Source organism: Aspergillus japonicus (assembly GCF_003184785.1).
Source record: "Aspergillus japonicus CBS 114.51 unplaced genomic scaffold BO86scaffold_139, whole genome shotgun sequence".
Taxonomy (NCBI): Eukaryota; Fungi; Ascomycota; class Eurotiomycetes; order Eurotiales; family Aspergillaceae; genus Aspergillus; species Aspergillus japonicus.
Genome location: NW_020291776.1, coordinates 1 through 21,059, shown reverse-complemented (window position 1 = coordinate 21,059; position 21,059 = coordinate 1). Strand labels below are relative to the sequence as shown.

At 52.8% G+C, this 21,059-nt stretch overlaps 6 protein-coding genes and 1 non-coding gene across 7 annotated transcripts; 5 read left to right on the top strand and 2 right to left on the bottom strand.

Annotated features, from left to right (window-relative positions):
• The first annotated feature begins 2 nt into the window (after nt 1–2).
• BO86DRAFT_350730 (putative C2H2 finger domain protein) lies at nt 3–2,194 on the top strand. The gene is made up of 3 exons (XM_025669393.1): nt 3–421; nt 480–1,701; nt 1,752–2,194. The coding sequence occupies exons 1-3, from the start codon at nt 333–335 to the stop codon at nt 1,767–1,769; spliced, it is 1,329 nt and encodes a 442-aa protein (XP_025521703.1). The 5' UTR covers nt 3–332; the 3' UTR covers nt 1,770–2,194.
• A 1,455-nt stretch (nt 2,195–3,649) lies between these two features.
• Nucleotides 3,650–6,470, top strand: BO86DRAFT_393960 (putative DUF21 and CBS domain protein (Mam3)). Its single transcript, XM_025673132.1, has 4 exons — nt 3,650–4,032; nt 4,142–4,355; nt 4,421–5,090; nt 5,141–6,470. The coding sequence occupies exons 1-4, from the start codon at nt 3,787–3,789 to the stop codon at nt 6,201–6,203; spliced, it is 2,193 nt and encodes a 730-aa protein (XP_025521702.1). The 5' UTR covers nt 3,650–3,786; the 3' UTR covers nt 6,204–6,470.
• Nucleotides 6,471–6,881: 411 nt separating this feature from the next.
• On the bottom strand, nt 6,882–8,382 carry BO86DRAFT_423654 (putative protein kinase; the record flags this gene model as incomplete). Its single annotated transcript, XM_025675411.1, has 5 exons — nt 6,882–7,075; nt 7,129–7,297; nt 7,360–7,670; nt 7,728–8,077; nt 8,312–8,382. The coding sequence occupies 5 exons, from the start codon at nt 8,380–8,382 to the stop codon at nt 6,882–6,884; spliced, it is 1,095 nt and encodes a 364-aa protein (XP_025521701.1).
• Nucleotides 8,383–8,586: 204 nt separating this feature from the next.
• Nucleotides 8,587–8,657, top strand: BO86DRAFT_t322. Its single transcript has one exon. It is a non-coding gene; the product is annotated as a tRNA-Gly (tRNA).
• Nucleotides 8,658–9,386: 729 nt separating this feature from the next.
• Nucleotides 9,387–11,297, top strand: BO86DRAFT_350723 (putative MFS transporter). Its single transcript, XM_025669392.1, has 5 exons — nt 9,387–9,660; nt 9,719–9,733; nt 9,789–10,190; nt 10,285–10,641; nt 10,778–11,297. The coding sequence occupies exons 1-5, from the start codon at nt 9,472–9,474 to the stop codon at nt 11,120–11,122; spliced, it is 1,308 nt and encodes a 435-aa protein (XP_025521700.1). The 5' UTR covers nt 9,387–9,471; the 3' UTR covers nt 11,123–11,297.
• A 735-nt stretch (nt 11,298–12,032) lies between these two features.
• BO86DRAFT_374117 (uncharacterized protein) lies at nt 12,033–15,345 on the top strand (the record flags this gene model as incomplete). Its single annotated transcript, XM_025670411.1, has 4 exons — nt 12,033–12,556; nt 12,905–13,434; nt 14,254–14,508; nt 14,656–15,345. The coding sequence occupies exons 1-4, from the start codon at nt 12,169–12,171 to the stop codon at nt 15,343–15,345; spliced, it is 1,863 nt and encodes a 620-aa protein (XP_025521699.1). The 5' UTR covers nt 12,033–12,168.
• Nucleotides 15,346–20,288: 4,943 nt separating this feature from the next.
• On the bottom strand, nt 20,289–20,627 carry BO86DRAFT_279533 (carbohydrate-binding glycoside hydrolase; the record flags this gene model as incomplete). Its single annotated transcript, XM_025667315.1, has 1 exon — nt 20,289–20,627. A coding segment is annotated over one exon (339 nt), but the record flags the coding sequence as incomplete, so codon positions are not given.
• Between the last annotated feature and the right edge of the window lie 432 nt (nt 20,628–21,059).

Below are 21,059 nucleotides of genomic sequence, written 5' to 3'. Positions count from 1 at the left end.
GACGAAACACTAATTAGTTATCGGCACTGATTATCAATACTCTCCGAGGGGCGAATATCTCAACTTCTGGTTGTTTCTCACACCACCCTCCTCGTCACAACTTTTTGTCTAGCTGGATTCCCTTGCTCCAGTTTATTTGAGAATACAGTAGTTGTTTTTATTGAGCTGCTGTCCTGTGAGGTGCACTTTTGTTCAGTGAAGAAAATATATACCCCGCTTTGATAACACCCACAACCGCCTAACGACTTTTTTTCACCCGTCTTCCACGACTTTTCTATCTTTCGTGATACCCATTTTGCTGAGCGCCACTCTTTGTCACATCCAAATAAAAAATGGCATCCCTTCCGTACACCTGCAACACTTGTCTTGTTGCTTTTCGCGGCAGCGATGCGCAGCGGGACCACATGCGCCGCGACTGGCAGTAAGTTGGAAGCCGACATGCCTTTTGTTGAGCTCAGCGACTGACACCTACAAACCAGCTTGTATAACATGAAGCGTCGCATTGCGTCTCTGCCTCCCGTGTCTCAGGAAACTTTCAACGAGAAGGTTCTTGCCGCCAAAGCGACCACCACTGCCGCCGCCGCCAAGGCCGCCTTTGAAACGACTTGCGTCGCCTGCCAGAAGACCTTCTACAGCGAAAACTCATATCAAAACCATATCAAGAGCTCCAAGCACAAGGCCCGCGAAGCACGTATGAAACGCGAACATGCCGACGATGCCTCGTCAGTCATGAGCTCCACTTTCTCCTTGGGCGAGCCTATCAACAAGCCCCAGCGCGTCGGTGAGGCAGAGGTGTCTAAGGTGGCTGATACTCTGAAGGAGGCCACCATTGAAGAGGAAAATGAAGAGGGTGAAGACGAGGAGATGTCCGACGACTCTTTCTCGTCTGCCCGTTGCTTGTTCTGCCCCAACACGGCAGCCGATATCCAGGAGAACACTGAGCACATGCTTAAAGCCCACGGCATGTTCATCCCGGAGAAGGAGTATCTGTCTGACTTGGAGGGTCTCCTCAACTACCTTTACCGCAAGATCAACGAGAACAGCGAATGCACCTACTGTCATGTGATCAAGAACAGCCCCGCCGCTATCCGCACCCACATGAAAGACAAGGGTCACTGCATGATCGCTTTCGAGTCCGAGGATGAGCAGATTGAGATCGGCCAGTACTATGATTTCCGTAGCACTTACTCCGATGACGAGGGTGATTGGGAGTCGACGACTAGCGAGACGCCCGAGGAAGGAGGAGTTAAGATTGAGGGCGAAGATGAGGGCTGGGAGACTGAGACCTCCGCGTCATCCGTCGATGAAGATGAGCTGGACAACCGCAAGAGCGCACCCGTGGTCTACGCCACTGATTATGAACTCCACCTTCCTTCTGGAAAGAGTGTCGGTCACCGCTCCCTTGCCAAGTACTATCGCCAGAACCTCCACAACTACCCCTCTGCCGACGAGCGTGCGGCCCACCAACTCGCCATCGAGAACGGTGAGGCTATGGACGTGGATGAGAAGCCTCGTGGTCGTAACCTCAATCGAGCCCTCATCACCCGTGCCAACGGCGGTACGGGCATGATCGGTGTTTCCGACACCCAGAAACGCCTCGTTGTGGAAAGCGAGCGTAAGGAGCGCACTCGGGCTATTCGACAAGAGATGCGGCACATGGCTCGGGTCAACCGCGCAGGCAACAACCAGAAACACTTCCGCGTATGTCCTCCCCTTTATGATTTAAGTGACCAAGCTAACATGACGTCCAGGATCCTCTCCTGCAATAAACTCATGCGTATGTTCTATCTGCATCATTTGATGAGTACATGATTTGGTCGACGTCGTTTGTTTCCGCTGCCTCTTGGTTTTCCGCACTATCTTTCGAGCATTACACTTTGGAGTTGTGGTAGGGTACATCTTTGTACATACTTTAGTATGGCAAAAGCTTAGATCAAACAATCACAACGATCTACATGTTTGATTGGCTATTTTACGGATGTAATCAATCGGCACCCCTGGTCGATCGACCGCAAAGTGCAACCGCAAAGTGCAAGAGCTCTTCCCACTCAGCTCGTATGGATTGTCTGTGTGTAACCGATGTCTTCATGAGCTGTCCAATACACATCCTACGCGGGCTCAGTCTCCGGCTGTGGGTCTCAGTCACAGTGAGACAGTCAGACATAGATCCAGCTTTTGACCTGTCCCAAATGTAAAAACCACGAGAGGAGGAAGGTTGCTCTTGATTTTTCTGAACTACTTCCACTTAGGGCTCGCTAAAGCGGTGTTCTTTGTGTAGACCGTAGACCATAGCCTGAAACAGAATGAGGGCACGTGTGCAGGCAACTCGTTCCGGTAGATGATGCTAGTCCACTACTGTTATAGATCAGAGCACTTCATGATTAGCGCTGGCCCGGGGTTTGGCCTGGGCTCTGAAGTAGTGGAGACAAGACACACAGGGCCCCTCTCAGTAGGCTAGTGCTACTTATTTGAATCTTTCATGTCTCTAATGACTAGGTAGTCTAATGTTACTCTTATTTTCCTTTGAATTTGCCAAACACCGGTCCTCATCTTGATCACAAATCCGAACCGTATGTGGCGAACAAGTTTCGAGAAAGATTTCCAGAACAACAGCAGGATTTTAAGCTTGTGTCAGTCGACATACGAGATCCGGAGGAGCGCCATTTTGTAGTTGACGAGCTGAGGTTGTGGATATGTCGGTTGGCAAGCTTGAGCTCGTCCTCCACTCCCCTTCCCCTGCCCCTCCCCCCACACATCTTATAAGGCACTGAGACCCATAACACGTGCTCTCATGCTGTCTCCGGTTAGGTCAATGCCTTCCCAGCAAGACACGAAGCTATTTCGATACGAGGTAAGGACAAGAGAAAGAAATGAGACTATCGAGAAAAGTTTGCAGCATATACCCCACGCGCTTAGGTTGAAACATTACTAGATTTTAGTTATTATATCCCAAAATGACCAAGTGTGGTCCCTTAGATGGTTAAGTTGTTTGTACCACAGCATATGTACAGAGGGTTATACGGCTGACTCATTCTCCAAATGCAAACCGCTGTCACGGGGCACGGACCAGCTTCTGGGTTAAGATCGCAGTTCCTGCATATGATTGGTGAGAGTCTGAAGGCAGATTACCCGGATCTTTCCTTTCTCTCATCGAAATCGTAACGAGGCGAGAGCCTGACAAGCATGGCCGCGACCGGCTGTTTCCCGTGGATACCTCAGGTATCAATCAGCCCTTCTTCCATCATCAGCTTCCAAAAACTCCTTCCGCCGGGCTAGACCCTGTTCAGAACTGCAGCTGAGTTTCTTTCTTTCCAGAATTCAATTCCTGTCCTTCTTATCGTAATACTATGGGGTTCTCCGGTAGTTTCACAAAGCGAAACCCTTCCCCCTGGGGACCCTCTTCTGTACTGTACTCCTGAACAAGATTTATTCAAATCATATTTATAAATTATAGGAGACAAGCGATCGCCTCCTTAACCTCCTGTGCCGCCTTTCTCCCTATTTCCTGACGGGGGGCGACGTCACTCTATCCACTACGGCACTGACCCGATCGCACGCCGCGCCCTTCTTAGCCCGACCACTAAGGCAACGTGAACCTTTTACTCTCACTCTTTCTCTCTGCATCTCATCCCCTCCCACACCCACCCACCCACCCCCCTCCCCCAAACTGAAAATCCGCCGCTACTGCTTAGTCTTTAAAATAAATATGTCCCTGTTGTAGCCCAGGCTCAGGGCCCTCCTTCCCTTTTTCTTTGAGATTCCTCTTTCTCATCTGTCCCATCGGTGATGGCGATATCCCCATCCACCCGCATCCTGGCCGCCCGGCCTCTCGTCCTCGGTCTTGCCAAGCTGTTGACTCTCGCCTGTGTGAACCTGCCTCTCATCTCCGCCGCTCCTACCTATGTCATTCATTCCGAAGTCGATCCCAAACCTCCAAGCGACCCTAGTCTATGGCTCTATCTCGGAGTTGCCGCTGCTCTGGTCTTGAGCGGTGGTGCATTTGCTGGTCTGACGATAGCTTTAATGGGCCAGGTATTTTTTTTTATTTTCCTCCTTCGTGTCTACCTTGACCTCATTCATCGCATTGCGAGCATCTTCGGGAGGCTAATTTCTGGGGAATGCACCCCCGCGGGGAATCTAGGATGAAGTCTATCTACAAGTTATCCAAACCTCTGGTGAAGAGGGCGAACGCAAAAACGCAGCAAGCGTGCTGAGACTGTTGCAGCGGGGAAAGCACTGGGTGCTGGTGACTCTCCTTCTCAGCAACGTGATCACCAACGAAACTCTTCCAATTGTGCTCGATCGGTCACTGGGAGGTGGCTGGCCAGCAGTGCTCGGCAGTACAGTCCTGATTGGTACGGGAAAATCCCTCTTCCTTGGCGCGCGAGGTCCTTGCTTATCGTCCGCCTGATGTGTTTAGTGATCTTTGGCGAAATCGTGCCTCAATCCATTTGCGTCCGGTACGGGTTGCCTATCGGCGCATGGATGGCCCCCTGCGTCTTGGCGCTTATGTACATCATGTCTCCCGTGGCCTATCCTGTTGCCAAATTACTCGACAAGCTGCTGGGAGAAGACCACGGAACCATTTACAAGAAAGCGGGCCTCAAAACCCTGGTTACGCTGCATAAGACCCTGGGTGAAGCTGGGGAGCAGCTCAACTCGGATGAGGTCACGATCATCAGCGCTGTCTTGGACCTCAAGGACAAGTCCGTGGGCAGCATCATGACTCCCATGGAAGATGTCTTTACCATGTCCGCGGACACTATACTCGACGAAGAAACCATGGATCTTATTTTGTCCCAGGGATACTCCCGCATCCCCATTCATGCGCCCGACAATGACATGAATTTCGTCGGCATGCTGTTGGTCAAGATGCTCATCACTTATGATCCCGAAGATTGCAAACGGGTCCGGGATTTCGCCCTAGCCACTCTTCCGGAGACGCGCCCGGAGACAAGCTGTCTGGACATCGTCAATTTCTTCCAAGAGGGCAAGTCTCACATGGTTCTCGTATCGGAGTATCCGGGTGAAGATCGCGGCGCCTTGGGCGTGGTCACCTTGGAAGATGTGATCGAGGAATTGATTGGAGAGTATGTAACTCATCTACATCGGAGAACGAGCATGGCTAATCGTATTATAGGGAGATCATCGATGAATCCGATGTTTTCGTCGACGTTCACAAGGCGATCCGTCGTATGGCTCCGGCTCCCAAATCTCGAGTCCCTAAAGGCCGGATTGTGGAAGATCCCCCGATGCTGCCTGCCGAATCAGGTGGACCGCTGATCGACATCGAAGGCGAATCCACCGCGGAACCCCCGACCAACGGTTCCTCGAAGGAGAATCGGCGAAGCTCTGTCGAAGCGCCCTTGCCTCGTTTCCAGTTTCGTCGTCCCCATTTAGACAAGAATTCCGACTCCACTGATGGCTTTATAACTCATCGAGGTGCGACGGACGAAATTCGTGAGCACTTGAAGCATCTCGGCCCGTCAAATCTTGCCAGCCGGCCTCGCCAGACCAGATATCAGAGTGTGAAGATCAAGCGGAGTGCCTCTCCTTCGCGGTCTGGCCATACTGATCTAGAGTCTCGCCAGAGCGCGGACGGCTTGGTCAGAAGCACTACTTCTGGCTTGCAGGGCGGCATCGGTGCCGGATTGGTGCAAAGCGGAATGGATGCGCGAGACGGTGTATATGCCGTTCGGGCAGGCTACGGCACGTTAGGTCATGGTCGCTCCCTATCCGATACGGTGCGGATGACCGACGGACCGGCAGTTTCCATACCGGAAGCTGTTCATGAGGAACAGGATGATAACACCCGACCCAGCACTCGTGCGCAGCAGAGCAACAGCCCGGCGCATAGCTTCCAGTCGACCGACTCCGAACTCTCTGATCGTCTCCGGCCCGGCAGCTACCGACACAAGGGCCCCGCCCGCAGTGGTAGCATTACGGAGCAGGTGGTCGACGTCAACGGCATCCGCAAAGTAGTTCTCCACACCACTAGCACCGCCACCAGCTCCTCCGAGTCGGATACACCCAAAGCTAGTGCCCATGCCCAGTTCCCTGTTCAACAGGATGGGGAGATAGTCAATCTCGGCAATGGCGATGGCAGCGGATCGAAGAAGAAACGTCGTCGCAAGCGGCGTGGGCATGGCTCTAAGAGTGGTGATTTGCACGCCGAGGATGCGCCTCTTCTCGCGCCAGAATAACCCGCACAGTATGTGCTTGAAGTGGACTCTGCTGGACAGAGCAGTGGGTGACGCAGTATATTTATTCGACTGGCTTCATTTGATTTTTGTAAGAAAGCTCGGAAAGCAGTATAGATAGCACTCCTTTTTTTCCCGGGAGGAAGTATACGCATCGAGGGAAATATTCGCAATTTGTGAGATAGGGATTCGAGGTCGATGAAAACGGAAAATATGATTTAGAGGAGTCGGGCTGACTACTGTAAGAGTAAATGGAAGATGCATTATCGCTTATTCGAGAGTCTCGTGCCTTAATCATACGCGGAGCGACCGTACTGTAGTACACGTCCTCGCCATGTTGTTTAGTACTGTACAGTATGTACATACATTGGTGCACTAGTGTGTGTGATAAGACAGAAGGCCGGTCTGGCTGCGCTTAATCTGAATATTTGCTGTGAACTGAGGGAAGTTCTTGGTAAGTGTTTTACTTGTTTGAGGAAATCATATTGTTTTAATTAATCACCACCTTAGCAGAAAAGTAAGGATGGTGTTTATTAGGTGTTATTGGCTTATTTGTCTCCACCTGCTCTGATGTCCCTGCATTTCCTAATGCCCTGCTACCCCCCAAGTCTACCCCTCAGATATTAGCTTACCCTTGCCGTGTTTGATGTAATAATCGCTGAACAAAGATGGAAGACAGCCTTATGTTTGCGGATAATCGTTATGAAGCCATGGATCCTGTAGTAGCTCTGCCGCCGTACTTCGCTCTTCGGGTTTCCATTTGATCATCCGGTTGACGAAGCTAATAAACATCCTCTTTTCTTCCCCATCAAACAGGGAGATAGTGCTTTCAAAGCTATAATTACTAGGGACCAGGTCTTCCTTTTTGAGTGTTCCTGAAATGTAGTGTTAGTTCTATCTAAGATATTCAAGTGAAGGACTCACTTACCAGCAGCCGTATAGAACATCGATGTCTTTTTGCCGCGGCGAACAAAGTCTTTAGGGGCAGGACCCAAAAGCGACGTTATATACAAAATATGCGTTTCATCATCATAGACTTCAACGGTGCGGGGATCCACTGATTCAAACAGTGTTCGTCCTTCTAGAAAATTCCATAGCTTTATCCAATGGTTAGTTTGTCTGTGCTAGTATGTGTTTGTGGGGGGGGGGCACCGCGTACCATAACTCCCAGACTCCATATATCAGCACTATACGTGTACCCTCTATCAAGGATGACCTCTGGCGCACGATATACCTCCGCCTGGATACAGCCATCCTGAGGAATATCACCTTGGACTGCTAGGTCAAAGTCGACGACTTCAATCAGTCCGATGATGTCCTTCAGCGGTCCATAGTCCGTACGGGATAGATAGATAATGCGGCCATCGTTGCAATGCTTCTGAGGCAGTGGGTTTTCAAACTCATCTCGAGCATTCTGGGATAAGAGCTCCCAATCTTCCAGTCGTACCATGATGTTATCCGGCTTTAAGTCTGTTACTTCCGAGTGAGAACCATATTGATCACTATCACACAAACAAGAATTCCTACCGGTATGAATGATATGACATTCCGTGTGGAGATATTCAAGCGCTTGGAGTATTTCTTGGAGGATGATTTTGAAGATCTCCGGTGGCATCACGCGATCTTGCCATCGTTGGCAATATTTTCCCAGTGACTCACGTAAAGGTTCGAAGACGAGACATACATGATTCCCTGCGATTCCCTGGACCGAAAACGAGTCGAGTAATTTTCGAACGAAAGACCAACCCTCATGTTGAGGGTTCGCCCTCGTTATATGCCGCAGGACCTCCAGCTCAACGTCACCAGCAGTTTTCCGTGCGTGGGAGTTATTGGAGTTAATTTTCAGAGCCACATATCGCTCGTTCGACCAGCGCCACCTAAACAGTCAGTATATACCTCAAAAAAAAGGTGATTAGGCCAATACGAACTGGTGAAGGTCCCTTGCAAGCCACACACTCGATCAGCTTCCGTGGCCAAGCTTGGTCGCAATCTGATACCGGTCATTAAGTATTTCACCGATCCGCGCCGGATAAGTAAAGGCTGGTTCGTAGTAGGGAGAGTTCTCCTCTTCAATCAGCAAGGACGGGTCAATTCAGGGTGGAAGGGCGGACGACAATGCCCAGGGCGACTGGCAAAACGCCTTGAAGGGATGCTTGAGAAGATTAGGAAGATTCCGCGTCATTATTCTGCTCAAAGCCAAAAAGACTGACACATGTGCATATGGCCTTCATAGAGAGGAGAGTGTACCCAGTTATATACCGTCCTTACAAAAGTAGCGGCACTGGTATAAGGCAAGCGGACAGGACTTAGTAGGTAGGCTTTGTCTTCTCCTCGTTGGATGCAGTTATTACATAGTAATTATTAACTTTGTAGAACATATCAACCAGCATCATTGGTCTAGTGGTAGAATTCATCGTTGCCATCGATGAGGCCCGTGTTCGATTCACGGATGATGCAATGTGATATTTCTTTTTTTGTCTTTTTTCCTGCTCGATGCTTTTTTATCTATCCGTCCAACCTACGTCATGCGTACAGAATCCCACACCTTTTTGATTCATCGCAGACCCGTTGTCATCGCTTCAATCAGACCGTGTATCCAGTTCATCTATCTGAGTACAGTGGTATCGTCGGCATCATGATCGCACCAAATTGTACATGCGTAACAGTGCTTCCATGTGCATGCTGATTCACTCCTGATAGAATTGTGTTCACTACGTGTATGTATGGGAGCTCAAGGCCAGCCGGATGAAGACCGGGTCGAAAGCAAACTGCATGTTCAGACTCCAATCATCTTACTGTGTATGATGCCGTGTAACCGACCAGGGGAGTGAGTGTCAATCAAGAAAATCTTAGATAAAGTTTGATGCAAGGAGTCCCCTTTGATCAGATAAGGATAAAAGACCGACCAAAGCGATTATATACATCTAGAGAGCTGTGGTCTCGTGTTGGCACCGCCATGACTGCGAGATTTGCACATTGTGAGGTGACCTCATACCAGACACGGCGATTGCCAGGTAAAATGGTGGGGATTCGTGCAAATAAGCCTAAAATGGGTAATGAGCCAGCATGCCCTGAGGGCTGGCTCAGGGCCCAGGGACCCAGTATGGGGTCTCCACCGCTAACCTATCAACCATTGAATCGGAATCATCATTGCTACCAACTTGGCAGCCTTGGCACGGCAGTGACCCTCATATATATTCCTGCGAGCTTCCCCTCACTCTGCTGGGTCCAAACGCACTCCTCCACTTGGACTTTTTTTTTTGACCCCAACATGGCTGGAATGGAGGAGTCGATTCCCATCAGCAACCTGAACCAGGCGAATGTTCTCGACTCCAACGAGGAACCGGCGCAAGTCTTCCACGAGGCTGAGCGATGGAACCATCCTCGCTCCAATGTCTTCAAGACCCTCGCCACCTTCTGGAGTTTCCTGGTCATGGGTATGAATGATGCCGCCTACGGGGTGAGTGGTCAGCAATACCCTTGTCACCTGGAAAATTGATCGAAGCTGACCATAGTAGCCTCTTATTCCCTATGTAAGCATTTCGACCGTCATAGAGCTGTGTGATCGCCACTGAACAATTGCCGCAGCTGGAAAGCTACTACCGCCTCTCCTACACTGTGGTGTCGCTCGTCTTCTTCTCACCGCTAGTCGGCTACACCGCGGCTGCGTTTCTGAACAGCCGAATTCACAACAAATTAGGCCGTCGAGGCGTGGCCGTGTTGACGCCGAGTTGTCATGTGATCGCGTATATCATCAACTGCTGTCACCCTCCGTATCCGGTCCTGGTCGTCTCATTTATCTTCGCAGGCTTCGGAAATGGACTTGGGGATGCCTCGTGGAATGCATGGATAGGTAACATGGCCGACTCTAACCAGATTCTGGGCCTGCTGCACGGGCTCTACGGCGTTGGAGGTGTGATCAGCCCTCTAATCGCAACGTCGTTGATCACGAAGGCCCATCTTCCGTGGTACTATTACTACTATATCCTGGTAAGACTGGTGTTCTGGTGTTCCCCACAAAACGTCATCCGGCCTCTGTGTCACTCAGCTTTTGCTTACCTGTTTCTTCTTTCGACGTCCGCAGATCGCCTGCGCGGCCACTGAACTGGCCGTCTGTGCCTCAGCCTTCTGGGATGCATCGGCAGAACGAGACAAAGCGAGAGAGCCACAGTCAGATGACGAGAACAAGGCGGGGCTTCGTGAAGTGCTGTTCAAGAAGTCTTATGCGCGGGTTACCTGGATCTGTGCCATCTTCCTGCTGGGCTATGTCGGCATCGAAGTCGCTCTCGGCGGCTGGATAGTGACATTCATGATCCAGGTCCGCCATGGTCAGTCCTTCGCAAGTGGGATGACCGCTACCGGGTTCTGGCTTGGAATCACTGTCGGGCGCATGGCGCTCGGATTTATCACCCCGCGCATTGGCGAGAAGTTGGCAATCATAGTATGTTTCCTTTTCCCATTGTATTGCACAGTCCAGCTATTCTTCGCCGTGCTAGGATCCATAAGTCCAACATTCCACCTCTCAATTCCTAAAATATGACCCATGCCCGGTTCTTTCTGACCTCGTCCCTCCACAGGTATACTCCTGCTGTGCTATCGCCGCAGGTCTTGTCCTCTGGTTGGTCCCGAACTTCTACTCGTCCGCGGTGGCCGTGTCTCTGCAAGGGTTCTTCCTAGGACCGTTCTTCCCGGCCGCGGTAGTGGTGGCAACCAAGCTCCTCCCTCGCCATCTGCACGTCAGTGCCATTGGGTTCGCTGCCGCGTTTGGCGGCGGAGGGGCTGCTATTCTGCCGTTCGCTGTGGGTGCTATTGCGCAGGCACGCGGAGTCAAAGTGTTGCAGCCCTTCATCATCGGACTCTCTGGAGGAATCTTGCTGCTGTGGCTGGGCTTGCCCAGGATGCCAAAGAAGAATCAGGCTTGAGTAGCACGGAGGTACGATCAAGATATATCACTACGTATAATAGTTGGGTCCAAGTAGATAAGAACGGGTAGATATTAGCCTGGTGGTATGGATGAGGAGGCAGACCAATCTAATGGGGCAGAGCCACTTGGTGTTTGTATATATGCATATAAAGTAGCAATGCTTTGTGGAATACAGCAAAAGTTCTTTGATCTATCAAGCTTGTATGGCAGGGTTCTTTCATATACAATGCTTGCTTTCTGCGTTCTAGCTAGTTGTGTATAGTTACAAGCTGGTAGATTTGTTCTTTGATGGTCAAGTAGTATATTAAGTGGTCTCTGCCTCTATGTCATAGTCACTTTGGTAGTGCTCTTGTTTTGAAACATGTGTGCCTGGAAGTGTGAAGTGATCATGTTACTATGGGCGATGATACTTGGTTCTCCCCACGACAACATAAGTTTGATATTCACCTGATACTCCCTCACTCTCCGTAGCAACCGACCCTCACTTTCTCCTTCACCTCTACAAATAACTTCTTCTATCACTCCACAATATTTATCTTTCTTCCTCCCACAGCTCCCTCCTTCTTCGCCTCACCTCTCACCATCTTTCTTCTACATCTCTCTCTCCTTCAAACCACCGATCTCTTTCCCAAACTTACCATCTTTCTTACCTTTTCCATTCTTCCCAGAGCTGAAAGACAAGATTTCTTCCTCTGCAAAACACGCTTGAGAGTCTCAGACGTAGGTCTGGGGGCCTGAAGAGGCTTGCTCTGGTGACACCGACACCGAGGGAAGCTTCGACGGCCAGACAGACGCATATTGTGACAGCTTCACAGAAGAACAGAACTCTCCAAGCTTCCAAAGAATCTCGACCTATCTCTCATCATCTTACTTCTACCTACCTGTAAGCCCTCCATCTTTACCACTCCCTACTCAAGAAGCGAGCAGCGCCCACTGACCATACCACAGACCTCTAAGGCCAATCGTCTCATCACTTCAACACCGTCACTTCATAAAACCTTCCACACAAACCCCCTGAGCTTCAATTTCGACCTCGTCGACAAGATGTCGAACGCCGCGGAACAGCTCTTCTTCTACGGGCAGGTCACCGATCCCGAGCACGCCTCCAGCCTCGACGTGCTGACGTACCTCGATCTGACCAACGGGGGCACCTTACTCTTCCAAGCCATAATTCTTACCACATTCATGATGATTCTCCTGCCGGACTTGGCTCCCTTGACCCTGACCGGGGCCCAACGATTCATCATTTCGCCCGTCCGCTCCTTGCTCCAGAGCATCCACTGGGTGCTCCAGCAGCTTTCCAGCCAGGAGTCTCGCCAGAGCTTTTATAGGTTGTGCTACGAGAACACCCAGGATGCCATCCTCAAATCTAGCCTGTTTCAACTTACCTTGGTTGGAGTCCTTTGGTTCTTTCCGTCCAACCGCCCCCTGAGTGGCATATGTCGCCTCTGGGCTCTGGCGCTCTTGTCCAAGTGGATGTACATTTCTGCTCTGATACCAGGCAACCATTATTTGACTGGCATGACCGCGGGCTTCGGTCCCATCGGGCGGGGCCAATACGAAGACTGTCTTGCCGCCATCGCGCGAAGTGGGCTACCGGATCGCTGGGGCAGAGAGCAGTGGCTGGCGAGCTACCGCTGCTCCGGCGTGGAGACGGGCCTGGAGCTGTACGAAACGCTCAAAGACCGCGCGCAGTGGCTGGTGCCGCCTGTGGACAGCGAGGCCCGCCACCTCCGCCTTCTGGCTTTGATGGCTGTCTTGATCCCAGCCCTTGTTATAGGGCTGTCGCTCTTCTATACCCTCTGCAACAAAGTTGCCGCTCTCCGCCGGGGGGCGGTGCCGGCGGTGGTGGACGGCGAGCCCCAACCCACTGAATGCGAGACGTATCTATGGAATCTGTCCAAGTCCCTCGAGAGTGCGAATGAGCAACTACAGCAGTGCATGGCTACGAAGGAGGCAGAGTTCCAGGCGGAGAAGCAGCGGCTGGAGGAGACGGTTCGTCACCAGACCGACTTGACTTCCCGCAGGGTCGAGAGCGCGCTCCGCCAAGCAAAAAACGCACACGCGGGCATCATCGACGAGTTGAGGAAGAAGGTCGTCCAGCTGGAAAATAACCTCACCATGGCCAGAGCGGAGGCCCAGTTTGTCGTCGTGGATGAAGTGGACGCGGCACGAGAGCAATTCCTGAAAGACCGTATCGTGCAGCTGGAGAAGCAGCTGGCTGGCGTGAAGAAGAAGAGCAACGCTAGGAATAAGAAGGAGCTTCAGACGGTCAAGGATGAGCTCCAGACTCGCACCGATGAACTGACGGTCCTCACCGACAAGCTCTCTGAGGCTGAGACTCGCGTGTCCGCTGCGGAGGAGCGTGGCCGACGTGTGGAGATTGAATGCGAGAAGCTGTTGACCCAGGGGCTTTCGTCGTTGAAGAATGAGCTTCAGACCCGTACCGATGAGCTTGCAGCTGCGGAAGAGCGGCTGGCTACCGCAGAGAAGAGTAGTCAGCAGGGCGAACTGGAACATGATCAGTTGAAGAATGAACTCCAAGCCCGCACCGATGAACTTGCGAATGCAGAGAAGCAACTGGCCGAAGCTAAAGAGCATAGCCGACAGGATAAAGCCCAGCACGAACAGACCCATATGCAGAACCAGGAATTCCAATCTCTGAAGAGCGAACTCCAGACCCGCGCCGATGAGCTTGCAAATGCAGAGAAGCGACTGGCCGCTGCTCGAAAGCATAGTCGACAGGCCAAGCCCGAGCGTGAACAGAAACTTGCCCAGAGCCAGGAAATCCAGTCACTGAAGATTGAGCTTCAGATCCGGACTGATAAGCTCGCAGCCGCAGAAAAACGACTGACCACGGCTCGAAAGCATAGTCAACAGAACGAAGCCGAGCGCGATGCTCAAAGCCAGAAGCTTAAGAATGAACTTCAGAGCCGAACCGACGAACTAAACATCTGGACTGAAAGGTGTCTTTCCGTTGAGTCACGTCTGCTTGCCGCAGAGGGAGACAATCAGCAAGCTGCGATTGAAAGCCAGAAACGTCTCAACCAGGAGCAGGAGCAGGAACTGCAATCGCTCAAGGATGCACTCCAGACACGCACCGATGAACTACAGGCCTGTGCTGACAAGCTTGTTGACGTTGAGAAGCACCTGGCCGCTGCAGAGGAGCACGGTCGTGAGAGTGAAACCCAACGTCAGGAGCTTCTTATGAAGAACCAGGAGCTTCTCACTCAAAACCAGCAGATCAGTGCAGAGTACGAAGCATTCCGGGTCACACATGAAGCAAACCTGCAACATAGCCAGTCCCTGGAGACTCTGCAGCAGGAGCGGGATGCCGCCCTCGCTCAGAACCAGCAAATCATCGCAGAGTATGAGGCTTTCCGGGTCTCACACGAAGCTAACCCGCAGCAGAGCCAATTGCTGGAAACCATGCAGCAGGAGCTTGCCGCCGCCATTGCGAGAAACAATGCGCTTCGAGAGGAGAATAACTCGATTGAAATTGAAGGACAACTCATGGTGGCTAAGTTAGAGTTCGGCCTCGACGAAGCTCATAGACAGTTGGCAGAAGCGCAATTCAGCCAAGTCAACGCGCAACAGAGCATGCAGGAAGGCGATGTGGCCGGCAACATGTCTCTGGCGGAAGCGCGCGCCCAGGCTGAGCAGGCGCGAACCCAGGCGTTCATGAAGGAGAAGGAGCTCGCCGAGGTCACCGAGGAGAACCGAACCCTCCAGATTCAGGTCGGATTGGCGATGAGGGACGCCCAGCGTGGCCAGGAACGGGCCGACACCGCGGAACGAGTCAACAAGGTTCTCGAGGTCCGCCTGGCCCAATGGGAGGAGAAAGCCCGCGACGAGCAGACGATTCTCAAGCGACCGACCGCGAGCGTGGGATCTGTCACCACGGTCCTCCAGCAGTGCCAGGTCAAGGTTTCCGAGCAACAGACAACGATCAACGAGTTGAAGGAGAAGCTCGAGAAGGCGAAGGTGGCCAGTCCCGCAGGGAAGGTCGAGGAGAAGCTCCGGGCTGACTTCTCGATGATCAAGTCGATGTACGACCGGGAGAAGAGAGCACGCACGGAGGATCAGATCCGCTGGTCCAAGGAGAACCGCGAGTTGGAAGAGGAACTCCGCAAGCTGCGCATTAGCATCTCGAATGCGAAGACCCCGCGTCCCAGACGCAGGGTAGCCGGACTTGCCTCCGATCTATGTGACGTTGATTGAGCGGGTAGGTTGTGTCTATGACGGTTGTTGAATGAAGAGGGGGCGCAAAGCTTGGCGTGTCGAAATTGTTGGACATGTATCTGGCGACTTGGTTGGCTTATGGCAATGACGACGTTGGTTCTGGTTCTAGTATCAGCCCAGCCTTCTTGGTGGCTCAGTCAAGCATCGCATTCTTTTCGTCGATGGGCATTGTTGAGTTCAGGGGCAGGCAGCTTATCGGTCAAGCCGATGGATGACTGTCATGCTTCATGCTTCATGCTTCATGCTTCATGCTTTCTACCCCCAACCCTCAGTCTGCCATATTGTACAGTACAGGATGTTCATGTATGGAGTATCAAGGAAGATAACAAATTAAACAATTAAATTGTGAGTGAGCACTGTTATTCTGAAACCGCCAAGCAGGGAGACGAACCAGTTGCAACGTGCAAGGAGGACCGTGCTGATCGCAGCACTTGGAATCTTTGAGTGGATCAGGGGGTTCGGGCGATAACGGTGCCTGTTCAATCTTCCTGCACGCGATAACTAGTGCAATTGTAGCGCAATCAGGGGGCTTCTACCAAGTTACCAGCTCCATTAGCCCCATCAGCAACTGGGCTGACCCAAGGGACCAGTGCTCAATAGATTGATTAGTGCATGGCAAGCGCCCTCCCCATGTTTCATCTTTTTTGCCGGCCACCTTCTTTCAGCCTGGTTTCTCCCATTCCTGACGGCCAACTCTCCACATTCTTTCTAGTTACACCCACCAGTTCACTACTCATGCGATTCCTCTTCCCCGACCCCCGAGTGTCTCTCGCTTGGGTGGTCGATATTAGTTATTCCTCTTTTTCTCTTTCCTGCCGTCTGTGATCTGATTTTCCCACACGCTCTCTCGCTGTCTCTTCCTCGATCTCTGGCCGCTTGTATGTGGTGAGGAGCCACATCAATCGCACGCGCCCAACACTCATTCCCCCTATCTTGGCACCTTTAACGCTACGCTGACAGCTGCTGCTGCTACTGCCGCCGCACGTTGTCGTTTCAGCGCTATCCTCATATCGCAGACGGGCTGTCGATGGCTCAGGTACGATTCGTCCATGTCGATTAACACATCCACCCATTGTCCAGCGGCTATGCGCTGTTGACGCGACTTGCCGCCATCTTCATCCCCCCGTCTCCGTCGCTCTTTTGAACTGCCTCGGCGCATACAAAACCATTGTCGAGACCGACCTTACGTCGCCTACGCCTGCGACGTGTGACTGACTTTCCCCGGCTGGTCCGACGAAAGTCCAAATTCACACGACACATTCTCTTTTTTTCTTTATCAGCAAATAGTTCGACTTTCCGTCGTGCTCATCGTTTATAATGTTCTGTTCGGGCGATCGCGAGAAAGGGCCCGTGGCCTTGGAGGAACAATGGGATTATATCAACCTGAGCGATTTCAAGTCCGAATCCTGCTGGTCTGGATTCTCGTACTTTCTGATCTATGTGTTTCTGTTGGTCTCGGTGGCGGTCTACGGCGTGGACACCTTTACCGCCGTCAATCTGCTGGCGTTCTCGCGATGGGCGGGCTCCATTGAGCCGGCGATCCCGTTCAAGATCTCGCGCTGGATCTTCGCCGTCTGCATCATCGTCTCGTTCGCCCTGCTGATCTACCGCTGGCTGCGCGCCATCCGCGCGATGCGCTCCGGGAGCATCGCGCACAGCTATCTGGATTCGCTCGCGGTGCGCATCCAGAGTATCCGCATGGGGCAGAATGGTCGTGGGTGGAGGCGCTTCTTGGTCTTCGCGGAGTTGACGAAGAGTCGAAAGGGCGCGGAGTACGTGGCGCTATTTGCTTACTTCTCTTTTGAATGTGAGTTCCTTTGGTCTTGTGGTTTGGTTGATGATGATGGAACTGACCTTGTTGTAGCCTGGATGAGTACAATCTTCGCCGATGGCCCGCGACAGGTTGTCAATGCGATCACTCTCTACTCGGTCATGCAAATGGATTTGCTCCCGGGTGGCAGCAACACCGATAGTACGGACGGATCTACTGCTTCGCAGCTCTTTCACAACATCAAGGTCTTGGCGGAAGACAACACTCGGCAGGCCATTGTCCTGGTCGGCATGATCTTCACTCTGGTCATTTGGGTCTTGTCAATGCTCAAGCTTCTGCTGGCCGTTGTACTCTACTTATTGTTCCTCTGGCACCACATTCCCACCGAAGATGGATCGTTGAAGAGATATTGCAAGCGCAAGATCAATTCGCGGTTGACGCAGATTGTCCGGAAGAAGGTCAACAAGGCACTGGCCAAAGGCGTGGCCCTCCAGGATCGGAAGCCCACCCAACCCAATATGGGTATCGAGAGGAAGCCCACTTTGCCGACAGTTGGGATGCACGATGATGATAAGACGCCGATAGTCACGACCATCTCGCGGAGCACCACGCAAACGACGTTGCCAGCATACTCGTCTCGCCCCGGCACAGCTGCCCCAGACCGCAAACCAACTCTTCCCGACCTGTCCACGTTCGATGATAAGCCCCCAGCACTTAGTCGCACGGTGACTCAGTCTTCCTTTTCAGATGCTGCTTCTATGTCCGGCAGTACTGCCGTGTCTACATACAGCCCCCTGGATCGACATGGAACCCCTGCGCCTCCCGTGCCGCCTCTTCCTCATCAAGGGCCTGCTCCAATGCCGATTTCCCAGACTCCGAGACCACGCCAGAACTTCAACCAGGCGCCCCCAGCTCAGGGGTATGAAGAGCCAATCGATCCGCGCAGCCAGATCCCTATGCGGTCAACTCGTACGCCCGGTCCTCAGCAACAAGCCCCACCGATGCCTCGGTCTCACACTCCCATGTCGCGTCAGAATTTCACTCCCCCGCCTTCTGCTCCGGGATATAGGGGCATGGATCGAGCGTCACCTGCACCACCTATGCCACGTATCCAGACACCAATGTCTCGATCAAACTACACGCCGGGACCGCCTTCTGCCATGCATGATGAGGGTCACATGCCGTATGCGACCCAGCAGCAGGACTCTGGTGTTGGGTACAATCCCTTCGCAAACCAAGAGGCCTATTATCCACAGTCAAGCACTCCTTTCCGTTCTTACAGCCCGGCAACTGGACCAAACGCACGATCATTGACACCCGGCGCAATTCGTTCCCCTGTGGAGGAAATGCCAAATCAGCCATTCTCTCCCCAAAATCAGCTGAGTGGCACCCCATATCCTATGGATGGTCATGAATATCCTGGACGGTCATTCACACCAGCTGGTCCTGGCAATACGAGATCTCCTCCGCCTATTGTTCCGGCGGGAAGCTGGGAGACAAGAACGACGTCTCCGGTTGGGGCAGGGACTGAGAACACTTATACTGCGTTCAGCCCGGCCGACCGGAGCTCTCCAATGCCGCTTGCTGGCGATATCGCTCCCGAACAGGATGGATACAACGGTGGTTACAGCCAGCATGAAGATCACCTGGCATTGAGTAGCACCACGGTTGAGACACTCCAATCGACACATGACCCAGATGCTGGCTATGTCGCGTTCAAGCCGTCTGCCAACATCACTTCGCCTTTAACTGAACACCATAGCTATGACGAGCACTTCGACCAACATGCTGAGCACCTCGCTGAGCACCACGTTGAGCACCACGACGAGCCCCATGCTATTGATCACATAGGTGAAGCCTCCCCTGCTGGCTCGCACGAAGCCTCGCATAACACGAACGATTACATTGCCTTCAACCCATCGGCCACAGACTCGCATCAAGATTCTGACAATAGACACCCGCCAGAAGATGAACCATACGGTTATGAACACCAGCACGATCAAGGTCACGAACACATCTATAACTACTACGCTGGACAACCGCCCGTCGACGCAGCACACAATACAGCCATGGGAGCCACGTCCCCGATCAGCTCCACGAGCCATGAAGGCTACACGGCCTTCAATCCATTCGAGGAATCGCATGCCGCCGTATCCGATAACGAGCACGAGCGTCAACACCACGATCCTCACCACGATCACAACCATAATCCTTCACAGCCAAAGAACGACATGCCGGAGACGACCGTACCCCCGGAGCACGGCTATGTAGCCTTTTCTCCAGTCACCCACGCACTGTCTTCCTCCGCTGAGGCGTATTCTCCGGTGACAACGCATTCGACAGCCCAGATGTTCGCTCCCACCACCACACATGCCATGTCCTCTCCAGCGGAAGCCTATGCTCCGATGACACAACCCCCTCCCGCCGCGCATACTTATTCCTCCACCCCATACCCTCCATCAACCCAACCCCCCGAACTAGCCGAACGGGCATACTCCCCTTCGATACAGCCATACCGTCCCAACCAACACCACTTCTAGCTCTAGTCGTCTTCTTCCATAATATCTTGTCATTCCACATCTCCCATCCCAGAGATACCGAATACCCCGTTCCTTCATTCTTCGTCCCACCTCATTCCATTCTCCGAACTGCACAGTTCAACTACATAATCGCCTGCCTCGCCTTCTTTGAAATACCATCTACGAACCACACGGTAGACGGGTCTCCGGGCGAGTCTACTCGGCGAATTTACGTGTTTGATGATCGTTATACCTCTGTTACCCTACCCTTGATTACTCAGTCTAAAATTCCCCACTTGAGCTCGAGATATGAAGCTCTACATACTTTATCTCTTGAACATGCAAAATCCCAATCCAATCCCCTTATGTATTCTTGCTCTCTCTCCCTGAAAGAATCATAGAAGTCAAAGGACTGTGTATGTACGCAAGTAAAATCAGATCCATTATCAAGCGGGATAAGACTCAATGGCTTGACTCCCCCCTGTACGACCCAACATAAACTATTTCCCAGCCTTCAAAAACAAGTGATCCCTGAGCCACCGCAACTCTCAAACCAACCAACCCGCTCCCACCCACCCCCCACTCGAATTTCCTGCCCTCCCCCAAAGCTAAGTTGGTCTCCACCCCTACCGCCAACTATCCACCACCGTCGCCGTAGCCCCCGCACACGCCGTCGCCGTGACCGCATACGACCGATTGGGATCACTCTCCCACGTGATCGTGCTCCCGTCGCTCCCGACCTTGAAGAACTTATACTCGAAGCTGGTCCCCAGCGGCACCGACACGGTGGCCGACCACGCCGGATACGCGGCGGAGTAGTTGGCCGCGCTGAGCGCCACCCGTCCGCCCGTGCCGGCCGTCGTGGCCCAGTTGCCCAGCGCGGCGATGGAGCCCGTCAGGTAGACCTCTTCGCCGTAGGTGGTGGTTACGAGTTCGATGAAGGTGAGCGGGAGGGAGGTTGTTGCTGCGCAGGTTGTTGTTGTTGTTGTTTTGGAGGAGGAGGAGGTGGTGGTGGTTGTGGTTTTGAGGGTGGTTGTGGCGGTGGTTGTGGGACTGGAGGAGCTACCGCAGAGATTGCTTTTGTCGACCGACGAGGCAGGGAGGTAGACGCGCGGGAGCCCGGAGGCCATGGGGACGGCGAGGCTGCCGCTGGAGGAGACGGTGAGGGTCGTGCAGGTGTAGGCTTCGATCAGGGTCGTGCCGGCGGCGTAGCCAGTGCCCGTCAGGGTGAGGGTGTAGCTGCTGCTGGCGCTGCCGCGGTTGGAGAGGATGGTGATGACTTGCTGGTTGTCGCTGCCTTTGCGCATGGCGAGGGTGTTGCTGTCTGTGTAGAAGGGGTTGTTCTGCGGGGTTAAGGGTTAGGGGCTGGCTGGCTGGCTGGGGTTTTTGGCGAGGGGGGGGGG